General features: G+C 43.8%; 1 protein-coding gene across 5 annotated transcripts in view; it reads left to right on the plus strand.

Annotated features, from left to right (window-relative positions):
* The first annotated feature begins 1,245 nt into the window (after positions 1–1,245).
* HGSNAT (heparan-alpha-glucosaminide N-acetyltransferase) overlaps positions 1,246–20,681 on the plus strand; it is a 65,341-nt gene continuing 45,905 nt past the window's right edge. For 3 of the 5 annotated variants that reach the window (XM_054499800.2, XM_054499796.2, XM_054499798.2), the window contains exons 1-2: positions 1,246–3,235; positions 9,538–9,653. In XM_054499800.2, coding sequence (XP_054355775.2) covers positions 3,088–3,235; positions 9,538–9,653 — 264 coding nt within the window. In that variant the 5' untranslated portion in view covers positions 1,246–3,087. The remainder of the gene's footprint in view (positions 3,236–9,537; positions 9,654–20,681) is intronic. The other 2 variants (XM_054499797.2, XM_063668737.1) reach the window with 2 other exon arrangements.

Raw genomic sequence — 20,681 nt, forward strand, 5'->3', positions numbered from 1 at the left:
AGATTCCTTGTGGAACAGAGTTCCATCAAAGCCAGTCCAAAAGGCTTTTGTAGAAATAATTATTCTTGCTGCACTTTATGTAAATAATCAGGCCAAGTATAAGACTGAAGTCTATTTTGCAAACAACTGAGTCCTATCATAATTTCTTTTCTTTTTTTTTTTTTAAACAAAAATGAGGCCTGGAGAGAAATTATGTTCCAAAACTTATCATACATTTGTCATTCAATTCTAAACTCAGTTGTTTTTAAATTTTTGCCTACATTTTTAGACTAACCCTGCTTGTGAACCAACCAGCAATCTCCAGCTGCAGCTCAGAAAGAACAGAGGGATGGGTAATGTAAAAAAATCTGGATTAGTATTCTAGTTATGAGCAATTATCCTGCAAATTCTGCTGGGCGATGGGAATAAATAGGGTGCCCATCATCCAGAGGTTTCCTTTTGGGAAGGTAAGACCAAGGGAGCTAACCAAAGCCAAGCACCATGCACCCAAATCCTACCAAACATAACTATAGCCACCAGTTATCTGGGTGTGTCACAAGACATCCTTTTCTCTCCTTTGTTGGAGAACTCAGTTCCAGTTTTTCCTTAGCATTTGGCTTATGAGAAGGAGTCCATGCAAACCCTCAACCCCTGAGCATAAGTGAGGTCTAGGGAACTCCAAGACTACTGACAGCAGAGGTGATAGGGCATACATGGGTAGAGGAGATAATTCCCATCCCCTAGACCCCTGCTTCATGGATACAAGCCATTTTGGCACCCATGGTAGCACTTGCGAAGGTTGCATGGGGATGCAAGGATGGAAGAGGACACTATTCCTTCTATCCCTCACGTACCCCAGGTATCTGCTAGGAAGAGAACCAGGGATGCCTGCTCCCATCTTTGTATGTGGGTAGCCATTTATCTTCAGTCTGCACCACTTTCAAATGCATCTTGAACCCTTCGGATTCCTTCCAAAAAATGCCTTTTTTTCCTTTCTCCTCCTCGGTTCACAATGACAACGCTAATTGTGTCTCCATACTATGGGACACTCCCCTCAGATGCATTTTCCAAACTGTAAAGGGTTAATTTCCTAAACCTTAAACTGGCTGGCTTAGGATTGGTTTCAGGGGAAGGGAACCCAGAAGCCCAACATGCCAGCAAAACGGTAAAGTTGTTTACCATTCGGACTTTTGGCCCCCCTCTCCCTGTACAAATTGGTAAAAAGCCTCAGGATTTTTGAGCTGTCCTTATCCCTCCCTTGTTTCTTTTCTTTTTTTTGTTTGAGACAGGGTCTCACTCTGTCGCCCAGGCTGGAGTGCAGTGATGTGGTCTCGGCTCACTGCAACCTCCGTTCAAACGATTCTCCTGCCTCAACCTCCTAAGTAGCTGGGAGTACAGGCAGGCACCACCACTGCTGGCTAATTTTTGTATTTTTAGTAGAGACAGGGTTTCACCATGTTGGCCAGGCTGGTCTCGATCTCCTGACCTGCCAGGCTGGAGTGCAGTGGCATAATCTTGGCTCATTGCAACCTCTGCCTCCTGGATTCAAGTGATTCTCCTGCCTCAGCCTCCCAAGTAGCTGGGACTACAGGCACCTGCCACGACGCCCGGCTAATTTTTTGTATTTTCAGTAGTGACAGGGTTTCACCATGTTGGCCAGGATGGTCTTGATCTCTTGACCTCGTGATCCACCTGCCTTGGCCTCCCAAAGTGCTAGGATTACAGGCGTGAGCCACTGTGCCCGGCCATATGTGTTTAATAACCCAGTTTGTCTCTTCTTGCCTTCAGGACGTCAAACGGTCATGCAACTAGAGCCTCGGACCATGGCCTCTTCTGCTGGGCACCCTTAGATAGGCCTCTGAGGGAGATCTGATTGCCATTTTCCCAAAACAGTGCCCCCTATCAGCACAAAGCAGTTAAGATCTGTCTTTGTCCCTATTCTTATACTAATGGCAGTTAGATGGACTTCTTTAGAGCGGGCAATGAGCCAGATGGGAAGGGTTCCCTGGTAAAACTCCAACTGGCCTGTGCACTGCTCTGGGGTGGAGCCACAGAAGTTGGCTCCTCAGTTTGCAGCTGGGAGGAGCCCGGCCCTCCTCTTCCTCGGTAGAACCTGGGATTTAATCTGTGAGGTGGGAAGCCTACAACTAGGAGAACTCTGGCTCTGCTGAGTCCCTGTTCCCCTTTTTCTTCCTTTACACCCAGTAGAACCCTGCCTTACCCTTCAAATTGTCTGCGAGCCTAATCTTTCCTGGCGTGTGACAAGGACCTCCACTGTCCTTAGCTGAACTAAGGAAAAGTCCCGCAACAATTTCATGTGTGCCTTTGTATTTTTATTACATATATAGATGTCCCTAAACAACATACATTATTGTTTTGCTTTATATAAGTTATTAAAAAGGCATTCTGCAATTTGCATTTTCCCCAGCCTTGTGTTTTGAGATTCATCCATGTGGATGCGGGAAGCTGTAAGAGCACTTCCCCTGCTGTGGGGCACTTTGTTTTCTCGCTGGCGGACATTCAGCTTGTTGACAAGGTTTTGCAATTACAAGCACCTCTGCTACAGGTATAAATGTACCTGTCCCTTATACCTGCGATAGCGTCTCCCGGCATACAGCCAGGAATGGGTGTGCACACTCCTCGACCTGCTACCTTCCACTTCGTCAGCCTGGCCGGGGGCTCTTTCAAGAGGCGGGGCCGCTTGGTGGCTTCTAAGTCGTGCCTCTCCCTCTGGGTAATAAACGCCTTGGGGGCAGGGACTCTGCAGTCTTGCTTACTGAAGCGTTTTCCAAAACAGGGACCGAGGGCTCTGATACCTGCGCAGAGGGTGGCCGGCGGGCGCGGGAGTTTGGCAGAATGCGGCTGGGGAAGGTGGGGCGGGGGAGGAAGGCTCCTGGCCTGCAGGGGCCTCTCTTCGGGCCGTTCCTCCTCCTGAAGACAAACACTCCCAACGCAGGGGCGCAGAGCTGCGGCTTCTTTCCTGGCCAGCTCCCCCACGGAAGGGCCTAGCATGGCCCGGCCCAGCCCCTGGGTTTCCCCGCCCACGGCTCCCGGGCGCCTCCGCCTCCTGCGGTGACTCAGGCGGCGGTGACGGCAGCGGAGGGGGCGATGACGGGCGCGCGGGCGTCCGTCGCGGGCATGAGCGGGGCAGGCAGGGCGCTGGCTGCGCTGCTGCTGGCCGCGTCCGTGCTGAGCGCCGTGCTGCTGGCCCCCGGCGGCTCTTCGGGGCGCGATGCCCAGGCCGCGCCGCCACGAGGTGAGCGCATACCTCCTACCGCCGCCCGGCCGGCTCCGAGCGCAGCGTCTCCTTCCCGCGGCGGCGCCCCTACCTCTGTGCGCGGCGCCGAGCGCTAGGCCGGGCCGGAACCGCCCCCACGGCCCGGGCTGTTGCTGCGACGTCGGGGTCCCGCGCCCCAGACCGGAGGCCGGACTTTGGGGTGCTGCGGCCCGGCCCCGCGGAGGCGGGGGAGGGGGCGGTTCGGGCCGCGGCGGAGTGGAACCTGGGCGCCCAGGCGGCGCCCATCCCAGCGGAGCCTGCGTCCTGGCGCCTTCCGTCTAAATACAGGCCTCAGATCGGGACGCTGGGACCCCACACACTGGCAGCCAGGAGGCGGGCCAGCCGAGGACCAGGGGGGCTCGGACTCCCCCTGCACCCAGTCCACTGTTCGGAGGGACTTAGAGCAGGGTCCCTTCCCTGAGGGCCTCGCCCCCGAGGACGTGGCGCCGGAGCCGTGCGACCCATTGGCTTCAGCGGGTGGGAAGCCCGGGGCCGGGACGCGCCTTCGCCCCGCGCTGGGGTTGAACCTGCGTAGATGTTCGGCGGGTGAGGAACCGCGGAGAAGGCGGTGGGGGCGCGGCCTGCAGCCCGGTCCCGGGCGAGTCCTCCGCGCGTCTCCCCTCGGCACGTTTTCCCTACAGGGTGACTGGGAAGCCGCCGCCGCCGCCGCCGCCGCCGAGTCGGGGTCGCGGCCTGGGAGGGGCCGGGCTGGGCGCTTTGGCCCCGGGCCCCTGGCGCTTGTGCGGTGCGCTGGCTTAAGAGGCGCTCAGCTCACCCCCTGATTGCACAACTGGCTTGCTCTCCGAACTCGCTGGGGAAAATGGTGACAAATGCAGATTCCAGGCCTCCATCTAGACCCCTGCACCGGGGAGCCCCAGGCCCTAGGAGGTCCTTCGCACACGCCCCTCCCAGAGGGGTCGGGCAAGCATCGCAAACCCCTTTGGGTAGGAGGGACGGTGGGAGTCACCTGTCTTTCTTTCCCCTCTCGCGCCCTTTTCTTGGTCAGAATACGAAGTTTTAGTGTCTGTGTGTGGAGTTCAAACGACCCCTCCTCCCCAAGCAGAAGCTGGAGGAGAAAGGCGTTGTGAATTTTGGAAAAGCGGCTCAGAGGATTACATTTTGTGTGATCCTTGATCCACCCAACCTGGATCTCCTGCGCTCCCCTCTTAAAATTGCAAGGACCCCGGGGAGGTTATGTAATCTGCCTGATCACAATTTGTCAGGGACTGATCCCGCCGAACACTCTTTGCATTTTAGCACCAGTATTAGCTTATCAGAGGGCACGCACTTTTAGAGAGAGGTGGTTTGTAAATAGTAATCACACGTAGAGAGTAATCACACGTTGGGACCGCAAGGCTTTCCCTGCCGCCTGGAGCCCATGTTTGGGCCGCACAGCTTTCCTGCTAAAAACGTCATCATCTTACTTCTTTTTGAAAATTCAGCATTTACTTGAAAAAAAAAAAAAAAGACTTAGTCTTTAAAAATATCCCCAGCAAAGATAACTCACGAGCAGAGAGACCAGAAATTAAATATTTGGAAAGGAAATAAAGGTGTAATACACAAGCAGCACATTTATCCCCGCACCATTGGAAGGTGACTTTATTTGGTAATTTGCCCACCAAGACGATGTAGACCAGAGGAGAGAGAAGGAATTAATTGTTCTTTTGTCTGTAACGCTCTGGGGGTATTGCCCTGAATTTCTTAGGTCAGCTGCTGTGTGGGAAGGTAACAACTTTTTCTTGAAGCTGAACATCAAGCTCAGTTTCGAGGTCATATTTGATGGCTTAGTAATTGGGTCCTTTGGTCGTGTCTGTAAGTGATACAGACTGTTATTATTATTTTTAAAAACTACATTTAAATAATGCAAAGTGAAAAAAAAAGGTGTCAAAATCCGCTGGCGTTACTCTGACAGTCTCTGGCTGTGGTTCCCTAGCTGTGGTCTTCACCCTCGGCTGCACACTCGAATCCCTTTGGGAGGTTCGTTGTTTTTTGTGGGAAATTAAAAAAATCATGCTGATTGGGCAGAGATTCTGATTTAATTGGTCTGGAATGGGGCCAGGGCATTGGTAACTTTTGTAGTTTTTTCAGAGCTTCCTCAGGTAATTCTGACATTCAGTGAAGACTGAGCCCCTCTGCACATTCCCAAATAGCATAGTTAGTAACAATCACAATGAAGAGCTTTCAGCCTAAAATTCATGTGGATAATCTAAGTATAAAACAAGTACCTTATTCCGCCCACCACCAAAGGCTTAGAGAAACATGAGTACACACGGTACTTATTCCATCTACGAAGGGATGATGATGTGTGGAGAAATTACGAAGGAAAAGCTCATGGCTTCATGGTCTCTTGGCTATGATCAAGTGTAGGAAAGTCTACAGAGGGTGACTAGAAATTTGAAAATGGAAGCCATTAAAACTGAAGAAGGGAAATGAGAAAACTTTTAAAACAATGATGACAAAGTGACAAAGGATTTAATATTTTTGTCTTTAATGTAGAGAAGTTATGCAAATACCTCAGAAGGTGTCAGGATTAAATAAAGGTGGTTAAATAAATAAATAATTCAAGAATTCATATGAAAGGCACGTACTGATGGTAAACATTTGGAAAACATGTTCAAACTTGTTAATCACAAATTCAGAACTAAAATAATTAGGACGTGCCATTTTCTATCCACCAGGCTAACAAATGAGGGAAACATGGAAAGGCTAATCTGGCTGGGCTTATAGGGAGGGATCTGTTGAGGCTCAGGAGACTGGTTAGCTGTTAGGTGCACAGTTAGACTGACAGCTTAAATCCTGGCTGCTAGTAGGTGACCTTGGGCAAGCTGCTTGACCTCTTTAGGCCTCAGATGCCTCATCCCAAAATGGAGACACCAGGAGCTATTTTTTTTTTTTTTTTTTGAGACGGAGTCTCACCCTGTCACCCAGGCTGGAGTGCAGTGGTGCGAACTCAGCTCACTGCAAGCTCCGCCTCCTGGGTTCACACCATTCTCCTGACTCAGCCTCCCGAGTAGCTGGGACTATACGCACCCACCATCACGCCTGGCTAATTTTTTTTGTGTGTGTGTTTTTAGTAGAGATGGGGTTTCACCGTGTGAGCCAGGATGGTCTTGATCTCCTGACCTCATGATACACCCTCCTTGGCCTCCCAAACTGCTGGGATTACAGGTGTGAGCCACCGTGCCCGGCCCACCAGGAGCTATTTCATAGGGCTCTTGGGGCCTGGTGGTTCTTTGGTAAGTGTGGTTCTTTGTATTACCTGGGAGAGCTCAACCATCACAGTTGTCATTGGAAATCAGCACAACTGAATTGGACAGAAATTTTGTAATGCATATCAGAAGCTATTCAAAAGCCTGTTTTTGGTTAAAGATTTTACTCTTGGGCCCAGTGTGGTGGCTCACGCCTGTAGTCCTGGCACTTTTGGGAGGTCGAGGTGGGCAGATCACTTAAGCCCAGGAGGTTGAGACCAGCCTAGGTAACATGGTAAAACCCTGTGTCTACAAAAAAAGACAAAAAAAAAAAATTAGCTGGATGTGCTGGCATGCTCCTATAGTCCCAGCTACCTGGGAGGCTGAGGTGGGAGGATTGCTTGAACTCAGGAGGTTGAGGCTACAGTGGGCCGAGATCTTGCCACTGCCTTCCAGGCTGGGAGACAGAGCGAGACTCTGTCTCAAAAAAAAAAAAAAAAAAATTTTTAACTGGATGTTCCTGATCCTGAAGAGGCTCTGTTGGCCTCTGCATTGGTTGGATGTGGCCTGGATCACTGTAATGTCTGTGTGTTGAGCACTTGTTTCTGTGCCAGCCACTTTGTAGACGGTCAAGTTTAGCTTTCCCAACGGTCTCATGCGGCACATACTCTTATGACCCTTAATTTATTGGTGAGGAAACTGAGGCAGGTTGGGGTTCAGATTCAAGTTTAACTTGAATTTATCCCACTGTGTCATACTCCAGGTCCCAAACATCGCTTCCACTGAAAGCTTTCCAGGAGACCAAAGAACAGAAAAAATGATTGTGAAAGCTTTCTTTGGCCTAGAGAACCAAAAGCTGTAGTTGATTATTTTTTGTTGTTATTGTTGTTGTTGTTGAAAGCTTTATTTGTCCTCACTTAGGGTAAATGAAAAATTTCAAGATTTGGCTACAACTTCATTCTTTGAAAAGTAATATTTTACAGAAAGAGAGGTTAGGGGTACTGGCTCTGAAGACAAAGCTTAGATTCAAGCCCAGCGTCACCACTTATACCAGTCCCCTGATTTTGCCGTTTCCTTATGATATAAGGCACTCAGGAGCACAAGCCAAGCACACAGTAAGTGTTCAGGAAGTGCTGGCATTATGAAGTTCAAACAGCACCACCGGTAAATGAAGTTCAGATTTCAGAGGTGGAGACTGTGTACGCAGCCTCACAGCTAAGTGGATGCCGTGGTGAAATGTTTAGATCATAGGCCTTTGAGAAGAATTATGAGAATGTTAGAGGAATGGGCCTCCCTTGGCACCCAGAAATAAATGTTAAAGGAGGCTATTTCATCATATAACGACTTCCGGACTTCTAGAAAAGTGAAAAGAGAGGCTTGGGTAAGGAAGATGAAAGCCCTCCCACCACCCTGCATGCTGACCTAGGGCATCCTTCCTTCTACTCTTGTTAGATCCTCATGATGGCCAAAAAAAAGCATTCTTTAACCTAAACCCTCCCCATGGCTCAATCTCTACCCCTTCATCACCAAGGAAAAGCCAGCTGTAGTGGATTATTAAGAGTTTAATACTGCAGGGCTTGTCTTCACTGAGAGCTAAATAAGGGTAAATTAAGAGAAATTTAAAAATGAGGGATTGAGGTCCGGCACAGTGGCTCATGCCTATAATCCCAGCACTTTGGGAGGCCGAGGTGGGCAGATCATGAGGTCAAGAGATCGAGACCATCCTGGCCAACGTGGTGAAACCCCGTCACTACTAAAAATACAAAAATTAGCTGGGTTTGGTGGTGCGTGCCTGTAGTCCCAGCTACTCAGGAGGCTGAGGCAGGAGAATGGCTTGAACCCGGGTGGTAGAGGTTGCAGTGAGCCGAGATCGCACCACTGCACTCCAGCCTGGGTGACAGAGCAAGACTCCGTTTAAAAAAAAAAAAAAAAGAAAGGGATTGAGCTGGCTACGTGAAGAATTCCTGATTCTGCCATTCAAATGAGTGGCTAGGGAGCCCAGAGGAAGCTTTCCCATTACAAAATAGAGACCGAGTTCTTACCTTCCTCATTGTGTTATTAAGTAGTTCCACATTTTTTTCTTTTGGGTAAATTTACTCAGAGGATAAATTAACTTCTCTTTTATATGATATCATATAAATGGCCCAGTTGGTTGAAATGAACCACTTTGCTTTGACTTTTAGACAAGAGCAGTTCACTTTATTTTTCCTACCAAATTGGCACACGTGATTTTAGAATGTGCGTCATCTTTCTGTCATCCTCAGCACATCATCTAGTGAACTGGTGAGCTCTGTGATGAGTCAATCCAGGAGCAGTGAGTTTCTCTGCCCTTCAGACTGAGGCTTGTCTTAAAACTGTCTGCTTACCCCTCTCCGATCTGCCATGGAAATTAGGATATTCCAAACTCCAAAACAAAGTGATAGAAAGCAGCACTTCTCAAACTTTCAAGGGACGTGCAGCCCGCCCCTGGGCCTCACTAACCTGTCTGACTCAAGCAGGTTTTGCATTTCTAACAAGCTGCCTGGCTACAATCGCAGCTGAGTAACATGGTAGGGGAGAAAGCTTGAACTTTAGAGTCATACAAATTGGGTTCATATCAGTTATTTCATTGAAAAACCGTGGTCACAGGCAGTTATCTAATTCTTGAGAGGCTTAATTTATTCACCTGTAAAGTGGGGAAAATACCTAGCTCATAAGATTGTCATTATTATAGGGAAACTACTAAATTCAGTACATGTCACATCTTAGCACTTGATGAATATAAGTTCCTTACACGATCCTTTGATGCACTAGATGTGAGTGGTGTTGACTGGATCGTCTTTTGTAGTAGAAACATCTGTGCAAAAGGAGACCTGTGTGTGTGCGTGTGTGTGTGCACATGCATGCATGCGTGCACATATATCTGCGCATACACGCACATATATCTGCACATACACAAAGTAATGTGTGAGAGACCCCAGAAATCCCAGAGTGGAGGCTTTTGAGAAGCACTACTGGAAGCAACTGTTCACACAAATGTACTTTGTCTCTAACACATCTTTCGGGTGCCTTTTTTTTTTTTTTTTTTTTTTAACTTTTCCTAATTTCTGCCAGACTTAGACAAAAAAAGACATGCAGAGCTGAAGATGGATCAGGCTTTGCTATTCATCCATAACGAACTTCTCTGGACCAACTTGACCGTCTACTGGAAATCTGAATGCTGTTATCACGTATGTATCAGTTCACACTCAGTTCTGTTTGCTTTGGGGCTTGTTTGATATGATCCTTAATGCTCTCATGTCTAAAGCCCTTCACAAGTTAATTTCAGTTTTGCAGCTAAGGAAACAAAGAAGCTATACAAAGAGTCAGAAGAAATACAGTCAGGGGAGGACGCCTAGGAATGCACAGCATCTATTTTTATCTTTTCACCTACTCATCCTTTAAAAAGCCAGTTCTCAGGGATGAACAACCTTGATAGACTGTGTTTTATTTTCCTCCTCTGTAGTGCATAACCCTCTTGCTGGACCAGAGAAGGAAGGAGTGAGAGACCAGGGTATTCTCCAGGGGCCAGCAGAGTGGTGCAAGTTGAGGGAGTGGCAGTTATTCCAGGGCCCTGCTTCCCTGATGATAACAAATGCATTTTCTCTGAAGGTTTTACTTCTATTCTAGACTTTGTTGCTTTTTAAGGGCAAGGCTATTCTTTCATGTAAAATAAAATACTCTACTATGCAACCATAAAAAAAGAATGAAATCATGTCCTTTGCAGCAACATGGATGCAGTTGGAGGCCAATATCCTAAGTGAATTAACACAGGAATAGAAAGCCAAATACTGCAAGTTCTCACTTCTAAGTGGAGCTAAGCATTGGGTACTCATGAAGATAAAGGTGGGAACAGGAGACACTAGGGACTATTTGGGCTGCAGTACCCAAGCAGTACTGAAAAACGTGGGTACTACAGCCGAGTAGTACCTATAGGGCTGAAAAACTACCTACTAGGTACTGTGCTCACCACCTGGGAGACAGGATCATTCATGCCCCAAACTTTAGCATCATACAATATACCCATGTAACAAACCTGCACATGTGTCCCTGAATCTAAAATAAAAATTGAAATGAAAAAATGTTTTTGCTGGGCACAGTGGCTCACGCCTGTAATCCCAGCACTTTGGGAGACCGAGGCAGGGGGATCACCTGAGGTCAGGAGTTCGAGACCAGCCTGACCAACATGGAGAAACCCCGTCTCTACTAAAAATACAAAATTACCGGGCGTGGTGGCACATGACTTGTAATTCCAGCTACTTGGGAGGCTGAGGCAGGAGAATCGCTTGAACCCAGGAGGTGGAGGTTGCAGTGAGCCGAGATTGCGCCATTGCACTCCAGCCTGGGCAACAAAAGTGAAACTCTGTCTCAAAAAAATAAAAAGAAAAAATTTTTATTGCCAAATTGAGAGCTTCATTATACCTACCATCAGAGGTTGAATTTTAATTTATATTGAGTGACTGTTTACTATAAAAATGCTTTAAAAAACAAACTTAAAATCTCCAGTATGGGCACCAGCTGAAAAGATGATGGAGCAATAGATGATACCTTCTCTATTTGAATAAACCTACTGAAAGGTCTGTAAAGTAATATGAAACAAGAAAAAATCTATTATATTAAGAAAAAGTAGCTTAAGAAAAAGAAAAAATTTATCGGCCTACAAAAAGAACCTAAAAGAATCTTGAAAATAATCAACAATAGCTGAAATTAAAAAGTGACAGGAATCAGATAATTCAGTGAATGGGCAAAATGTCTTCTAAAAAGACTTAATAAGCGTCTAAAATCCACAGAAAAACAAGTTGAGGGGGGAAAAAGACTGTCGTCAAGGTGTTAGGTGTAGGGCAAGTAAGACCATTATTAGAATAAAACAAGTAGGATCATTGGCATACAACAGTGATGCTGTGGACAAATTAAATAATTAAAAAAGAGGCCAGGCATGGTGGCTCACACCTATAATCCCAGCACTTTGGGAGGCCAAGGAGGGTGGATCACCTGAGGTCTGGAGTTAGAGATCAGCCTGGCCAACATGGTGAAACCCCATCTCTACTAAAAAATACAAAAAATTAACCGGGCATGGTAACAGGTGCCTGTAATCCCAGCTACTTGGGAGGCTGAGGCTGGAGAATCACTTGAACCCGGGTGGGGGCGGAGGTTGCAGTGAGCCAAGATCGCGCCATTGCACTCCAACCTGGGCAACAAGAGCGAAACTCCGTCTCAAGAAAAAAAAAAAAAAGAAAGAATTAAAAAACAGGAAGACAGGCCGTGCACAGTGGCTCACTCTTATAATCCTAGCACTTTGGGCGGCCTAGTGGGCAGATCATGAGGTCAGGAGTTCGAGACCAGCCTGGCCAGCATGGTGAAACCCCAACTCTACTAAAAGTACAAAAATTAGCTGCGCACAGTGGTATGTGCCTGTAATCCCAGCTACTTGGGAGGCTGAGGCAGGAGAATCGTTTAACCCCGGGAGGCAGAGGTGGCAGTGAGCTGAGATCAAGCCACTGCACTCCAACCTGGGCATCAGAGCGAGACTCTGTCTCAAAAAAAAAAATAAAATAAAATAAAATAAATAAATAAATAAAGGAATTAACTACATGAAACTGTTTTAAGAAAAAAATTGCCAATTTATTTAAAAGAGCATGGAGATAATTACGTCAGGAAAATGTATAAAGAAGTGACACAGGGTTTGTATTTAATCGTAGTAGTAGAAAATATCCCATTATTGCAGAAAAGATTTTAGCCTGGAAACTGGAAGGACACTTATGACTCTTTTAAGATTAACTAGAGACTGATAAAATTCTGTCTAGACATAAACTGTTTTAAATTTTGAACTTTAATGATAATTTTTAAAATTTTAGGCCGGGCGCGGTGGCTCACGCCTGTAATCCCAGCACTTTGGGAGGCCGAGGCGGGTGGATCACGAAGTCAGGAGATCAAGACCATCCTGGCTAGCACTGTGAAACCCCGTCTCTACTAAAAAAATACAAAAAGTTAGCCGGGCATGGTGGCGGGCGCCTGTAGTCCCAGCTGCTCAGGAGGCTGAGGCAGGAGAATGGCGTGAACCCGGGAGGCGGAGCTTGCGGTAAGCCGAGATCATGCCACTGTACTCCAGCCTGGGCAACAGAGCAAGACTCTGTCTTAAAAAAAAAAAAAAAAAAAAAAAATTAAATTTTAAGCAGATGTAGGTTATAGGAGACACAAGTATGCAAAAAATGCAAATTATAATAACTTCATACATTTAGTAAACCAGATAATAAAAATCTGGGGCTGATGGAAGGATATCTTTAAGATATTTAAGGTGAAGGTATGCCCAAGAGATCAGTTACTAGCTGAGTTGAAGAATTTCCTGTTCTGTTTCCCTCTTTATCTCACTTCCTTAAAGTAGAAAGACCTTTTATTTTATTTATTTATTTTAAGATGGAGTCTTGCTCTGTCGCCCAGGCTGGAGTGCAGTGGCACGATCTCAGCTCACCACAACCTCCGCCTCCTGGGTTAAAGCGATTCTCCTGCCTCAACCTCCCGAGTAGCTGGGACTACAGGCGCCTGCCACGGCACCCGGTAATTTTGTATTTTTGGTAGAGACAGGGTTTCACCATTTTGGCCATGCTGGTCCTGAACTCCTGACCTTGTGATCCGCCCGCCTCAGCCTCCCGGAGTGCTGGGATTACCGACGTGAGCCACCGCACCTGGCCAACATTTAGTTTTTTATAAGTAGGATGTTCTCAGTATGGTAAACAGTTAATGTTTCTGTATCTTTAAAATATTACTAAAAAAAGAAGACTGAGCCATGTGAGGTAGTTCACACCTGTAATCCCAGCACTTTGGGAGGCCAAGGCGAGAGGATCACTTGAGGTAGGAGTTTGAGACCAGCTGGGACAACAAAGTAAGACCTCATCTCTTTCAAAACAAAACAAAACAAAACAAAAAAACAAGACTATACAATGTGGAAAATACATAAAAAGGAAAAGATATTGTGAGTATTTAAAATTGCTTTTGGAGGCCGGGCGCGGTGGCTCACGCCTGTAATCCCAGCACTCTGGGAGATCGAGGTGGGCGGATCACAAGGTCAGGAGATCTAGACCATCCTGGCCAACACGGTGAAACCCCGTCTCTACTAAAAAATACAAAAAATTAGCCAGGCGTGATGGCGGGCTCCTGTAGTCCCAGCTACTCGGGAGGCTGAGGCAGGAGAATGGCGTGAACCCGGGAGGCAGAGCTTGCAGTGAGCCAAGATTGCGCCACTGCACTCCAGCCTGGGCGACAGAGCGAGACTCTGTCTCAAAATAAATAAATAAATAAATAAATAAATAAATAAATAAATAAATAAAATAAAATCGCTTTTGGAAAGAGAAGAGCTATACATACATACATTAGTAAATAAAGTATTAAAAACTAAAATATATTATTGCACTCATAAAGAATACACTGAAAACTTGTACTTTTTGATGAAATAGATATTAGAATAAAAGGAGCTAGTTAAGCATTTGCATAAATAGTAAATATTAATGCTAAAATATGAACACCCTAAATAAAAAGGCACCAAATTTATGTGGGTCCCCAAAGTACATTGAAAATAATGGTAGCAGCTAATAATACAAAACAAAGTCATAGTAGAGACAAATGATAAGATACTCTTACCAGGGCAAACATTTTGAAGGTTTCATCATAGAGCTGGTGAACTGAGCCTAATAATGTCAGGGAGTGAGGTGGTTAAGAGCTTGGATTTTGCAGTCTGAGTGTCTGGTTTGAATCCCACCTCTGTCACTTGTGTTACTTTGGGTATGGTTCTCACTTTCTCTCTGCTTCTCTTCCCCTGTAAAGCTGGAAAAATAATGGAACCTGCCCCTGAGCTCCTTGGGAGTGTTTCGTGACTGAGTGTCTGTAAGCTGAAGCAGAGCGAGACCTCTCCACGTGTCAGTGTTCCTGGCAATAGAAATAAGTAACATGTGTGGCAGAAATTAAATGAAAAAAGTAGATAAATTAAAAAATTCCTGTATATATTTGTTTCACAAAACACTCATCATATGTTAAGTCAAAAGAGACTGGATAAATTTTAAAAAGCAGGATTATGTATTCTACCTCATACTTCTGCACAACAAAGAAACAAACTAATATAATAAGGGTTATAATATAAATACGAGCATTTCGTAGAAAATCTTTAGATCAGGCCAAAGCAATTCCTATGAAAAAAATGCATGTAAACGTTCATAATAATAAAGATGGTGGTAATAGAAATTGCAGCTACTGTTTCCTGAGGACTTGTTCAATGTTTCAGGTCTGTCTCATTTAACTTGCAACAACACTGCAGTAGAGAGATTCTATCCAGGAGAGAGGATTTGCTGGAGATAGTGAAATTAAGAGAAATAAAGTGACATTTTTCTGGGTTACCTAGCTGTTAGGTGGCAAAGCTACAATTCACCCCTCCCTGTAGCTTTGGAGGTTGGTATGTATGTTAATCAGAAAGAAAAGGGGAGGCTGGATGCAGTGGTTCATACCTCTAATCCCAGCACTTTGGGAAGCCCAGGTGGGTAGATCACTTGAAGGTTAGGAGTTTTAAGACCAGCCTGACCAACATGGTGAAACCCCATCTCTACTAAAAATACAAAAATTAGCTGGGCATGGTGGTGGGCGCTTGTAGTCCCAGTTACTCGGGAGGCTGAGGCAGGAGAATCACTTGAACCTGGGAGGCGGAGGTTGTAGTGAGCTGAGAGCACGCCATTGCACTCCAGCCTGGGTGACAGAGCGAGAGTCCATCTCAAGAAAGAAAAGGGGAAATGCAAAGCTGTTCAGTAGGGGTCTCAAGGTTTTTGAAAGCAAACAGTGTAATCATCCAAACAAAAAGAAAAAGAAGCAATAATATTAATAAATACGTACGGTAGAAAATGATAGCAGAATCGAAGTAAGAACAAGCTGAGAAATAATTTTTTATTTTTGAAGCAGGGTCTTGCTCTGTTGCCCAGGTTGGAGTGCAGTGGTGTGTGATCATGACTCACTGCACTCTCAAACTCCTGGGCTCAAGAAATTCTTCTGCTTCAGCCTCTCAAGTAGCCAGGACTGTAGGCATGGACAATGACACCCAGCTAATTTTTTGTTTAAAAATCTTTTGTGGAGACAAGGTCTTGCTATGTTGCTCAGACTGGTTTGGAACTCCTGGCCTCAAGTGATTCTCCTGCCTCGGCCTCCGAAAGTGCTAGAATTACAGGCGTGAACCACAGATCTGTCTGAAAATGATACATTTTAATGAGAAAAATATAGGTTAAATGGAGAGATAGCCAATAACCATTGATATCAAGACTAAACAGGAAAAATATCAGTGTTTCCGAAGTTAATTAATATACTTAACACAATTGCTATTAATATGTAAATAGAATTTGTTATATAGTCTACATAAATAATTTCAAAATTCATATGAAAAAGTAAATGAGTCGCAGGATCAAAAGACGGCCCAAATTGGTCTGAGTATTGTGGGTTATTGTTAAGCTGATTTAATATTGTTTCCCTCGACAACCATGCTTGACTAGCTTAAAAGAAAAAAAAAAATGGCCCAAAAGGAAATTGGGCAATGTGGAGACTTGCTGTATTAGATAAGATATATTGTGAGGCCATGATCGTTTATGTAGCCAAAAAAGAGAAATGAAGACTAACAGACCAATGTAAGTGTGAGAAGTAGAATCTAATTTATGTAAGAACCTAGAGTATTGTAACTAAGACCATGGGGAAAGGTATTTAAAATTACTGTATACCATGTATCAAGTACTCCAAGAGGATTCAAGTTAAAAAATAAACCCACAAACTAAAAAAAATTTTAAAAGGCAGAATACATTTTTAAAAAGTTTTATTTTTTTTAATTGACATAATAATGGTACATATTTATGGGGTACAGTATCTTGAACCGCTGAGCTCAAGTGATCTGCCCACCTTGGCCTCCCAAAGTGCTAGGATTACAGGTGTGAGCCACCGTGCCCAGCCAGTGTACACATTGGGTAATGATCAAGTTAGGGTAGTTAACATTTCTGTCACCAAAACACTTGTCATTTCTTTGTGGTGCGATGGTTCAAAATCATCTCTTCATCTATTTTGCAATATACATTGCATTATTGTTAACTATAGTCACCCTACTGTGCCATATGTCACCAGAACTGATCCCATTCTAACTGTGACTTTTACACCTGTTGACCAACCTCCCTATCTCCTCTTCCCTACTAACCTCTATTTACTCTCTACTTCTATGAGGTCACATTTTTAGCTTTTATATCTGAGTGAGATTGTGTGGTATTTGTCTTTCTGTGTCTGGCTTATTTCACTTAACATAATGTCCATTATTAGGCTTATCCATGTTGCTGCAAATGAGAGGATTTTATTCTTTTTTATGGCTGAATAGTATTCCTCTGTGAATATATAGCACATTTCTTTGTCCATTCATCGGTTGATGGATAGTAAGGTTGATTCCATATCTTGGCTATTATGAATAGTGCTGTATTAAACATGGGAGTACAAGTATCTCTTTGACAAACTGATTTTCTTTTCTTTTTTTTTTCTTTTTTGAAAGATGAAAATGAGATTGATCTTTATTGTAGAATCCAGGCCAGGGGGCTGCTTTGAAGGCAAGAATTTCATGCTGGAAATTCCTTATTAGCCACACAAACTTCTTGTAGCAAGATAGACTTGTATTACTTCTTTTTTTTTTTTTTAATTATACTTTCAGTTTTAGGGTACATGTGCACAATGTGCAGGTTTGTTACATATGTATACATGTGCCATGTTGGTGTGCTGTACCCATTAACTCGTTATTTAACATTAGGTATATCTCCTAATGCTACCCCTCCCCGCTACCCCCACCGCACAACAGGCCCCGGTGTGTGATGTTCCCCTTCCTGTGTCCATCCATGTGTTCTCATTGTTCAATTCCCACCTATGAGTGAGAACATGCGGTGTTTGGTTTTTTGTAGTTGCGATGGTTTGCTGAGAATGATGGTTTCCAGCTTCATCCATGTCCCTACAAAGGACATGAACTCATCCTTTTTTATGGCTGCATAGTATTCCATGGTGTATATGTGCCACATTTTCTTAATCCAGTCTATCATTGTTGGACATTTGGGTTGGTTTCAAGTCTTTGCTGTTGTGAATAGTGCTGTAATAAACATACGTGTGCATGTGTCTTTATAGCAGCATGATTCATATTCCTTTGGGTAATCCAGTAATGGGATGGCTGGGTCAAATGGTATTTCTAGTTCTAGATCCCTGAGGAATCACCACACTGACTTCCACAAGGGTTGAACTAGTTTACAGTCCCAGCAACAGTGTAAAAGTGTTCCTGTTTCTCCACATCCTCTCCAGCACCGGTTGTTTCCTGAATTTTAATGATTGCCATTCTAACGGGTGTAAGATGGTATCTCATTGTGGTTTTGATTTGTATTTCTCTGATGGCCAGTGATGATGAGCATTTTTTCATGTGTCTTTTGGCTGCATAAATGTCTTCTTTTGAGAAGTGTCTGTTCATATCCTTCGCCCACTTGTTGATGGGGTTGTTTGTTTTTTTCTTGTAAATTTGACAAACTGATTTTCTTTCTTTTGGATCTATACTCAGTAGTGGGATTGTTGGATCGTGTGGTAGTTCTATTTTAATTTTTAGGAACCTTCATATTGTTTCCCATAATGGCTGTACTAATTTATATTCCCAACAACAGTGTGTAAGAGTGCCCCTTTCTCCACATCCTTGCCAGCATGCATTATTTTTTGTCTTTTTGATAGTAGCCAATCTAAATAACTGAGTTGAGGTGATATCTTATTGTGGTTTTGATTTACATTTCCCTGATTATTAGTGATGTGCATTTTTTCATATACCTGTTGGGATTTTTATATCTTTTTTTTTTCCCCTGACATATAATAGTTGTATATGTCTTTTGAGAAATACCTATTTTGATTTATTGCCCATTAAAAAATGAGACTTTTTTTTGCTGTTGAGGTGTTTGAGTTCCTTATATATTCTGTCAGATGGTGGAGTGTGTATTTTCTCCCATTCTATAGCTTGTTTCTTCACTCTGTGGATTGCTTCTTTCACTGTGCATAGGCATTTTACTTTAATATAATCCTATTTGTCTAGATTTGCTTCTGTTACCTGTGCACCAATGTCATGCAATGTTTCCCCCATGCTTACTTCTAGTAGTTCCATAGTTTCAGGTCTTACATTTAAGCTTTTAATCCATTTTGAGTTGGTTTGTGAAAGATGTGAGAGCTAGGGGTCTAGTTTCATTCTTCTACATGTAAATATCCAGTTTCCCAGCACCATTTATTGAAGAGACTGTCCTTTCCTCAATGTGTGTCCTTTTTTTTTTTCTTTTTTTGAGATGGAGTTGTGCTCTTTTTGCCCAGGCTGGAGTGCAATGGCACAGTCTCTGCTTACTGCAGCCTCTGTCTTCTGGGTTCAAGTGATTCTCCCATCTTAGCCTCCTGAGTAGCTGGGATTATAGACACCCACCACCATGCCCGGCTAATTTTGTATTTTTAGTAGATACGGGGTTTCACCATGTTGGCCAGGCTGGTCTCGAATTCCTGACCTCAGGTGATCCGCCAGCCTCGGCCTCCCAAAGTGCTGGGATTACAGGCATGAGCCACTGTGCCCGGCCACCTACTTTTTTGATGTAGGCATTTATTGCCATAAACTTCCCTCTTAGAACTGGTTTTGCTGTATTCCATAGGTTTTGGAATGTTGTGTTTCCATTGTCATATGGAAACAACATTTTTAGTTTTAAATTTCTTTTTACATTTTCTCAAGAAAATTTTAAATTTCTTTTTACATTTTTTCTTTTCTGAGACAGAGTCTCACTCTTTCACCCAGGCTACAGAGAAGTGGTGTCATCTCGGCTCACTGCAACCTCCACCCCCTGGGTTCAAGTGATTTTCCTGCCTCAGCCTCCCGTGTAACTGGGATTATAGGCGCCCACCACCATGCCCAGCTAATTTTTAAAATTTTTTCATTGGCCCATTGGTTATTCAGGAATATGTTGTTTAATTTTCATGGATTTGTACAGTTTCCAAAGTTCCTTCTGTTACTGATTTTTAGTTTTATTCCATTGTGGTCAGAAAAGATAATTGATATGATTTTGATTTTTAAACTTTGTTTAGACTTGTTTGCTCCCTTTAGGTCTATTAATAATTGCTTTATATATTTAGTTGTTACATGTTGGGTGCATATATATTTATAACTGCTACATCTTCCTGCTGTATTGATCATTTTATATGGCCTTTTATATAATGGCCTTCTTTTTCTCTTTTTACAGTTTTTGGCTTAAAGTCTATGTCTTTTGTATTAGTACAGCTACTCTTGCCCTTTTTTGTTTCCATTTTCATAGAATACCTTTTTCCACCCCTTTTCTTTGAGTCTGTGTGTTCTTAAAATTGAAGGGAGTCTCTTGTAGGCAGCATATGGTTGGGTCTGTTTTTTTTAATCCTTTCAGCTATTCTATGTCAGCAGAATACATTTTTGAATTAATGAAGCAATAGAAGAAACAACAAGCCAGATTAGTATGGCTATATTAAAAAATTTAAAACTTATAATTGAAAACATAGTACAGCAGGATGAAACAGAAAGCACTAGAATGGAGAAATATTTGAGAATGTTAAAAGTTTAATATTATAGTATATGAGGACATATTTCTAAGATTATGTCAAGGGAACTTGGTATGTAAATAGTGTTTCACACCAAAGGAAACAAAATAACAAAATTATTGAATTATTTAATTTATGATCATTTTAAAATATAGTCTTAATGCTGTGATATAAATATCTAGTAACTGAACAAAAAATGATTTTAAAATCCTAGTAAAGCTGGTGAGAAATAAATATATTGCTTTAATTTGATTTATTTAACTAATATTTGGTCATTTATAACGGGAGCTATTAAAATGACTGTTTTTTTAATCCAGTAATCTTACCCTTAGAAATCTGCCTTAGAGAAAGGATTGAAAAGAATAAGAACCTTGGCCAGGCATGGTGGCTTATGCCTGTAATCCCAGCACTTTGAGAGGCTGAGGCAGGTGCATCACCTGAGTTCAGGAGTTTGAGACAAGCCTGGGCAACATGGCAAAACCCCATCTCTACCAAAAAGTACAAAAAACTAGCTGGGCGTAGTGATGCTTGCCTGTGGTCCCAGCTACTTGGGAGGCTGAGGTGGGAGAATTGCTTGAGCCTGGGAGGTGAAGGTTGCAGTGAACTGAGATCAT

This window comes from Pongo pygmaeus, chromosome 7 (genome assembly GCF_028885625.2).
Source record: "Pongo pygmaeus isolate AG05252 chromosome 7, NHGRI_mPonPyg2-v2.0_pri, whole genome shotgun sequence".
In the NCBI taxonomy this organism is placed as follows: domain Eukaryota; kingdom Metazoa; phylum Chordata; class Mammalia; order Primates; family Hominidae; genus Pongo; species Pongo pygmaeus.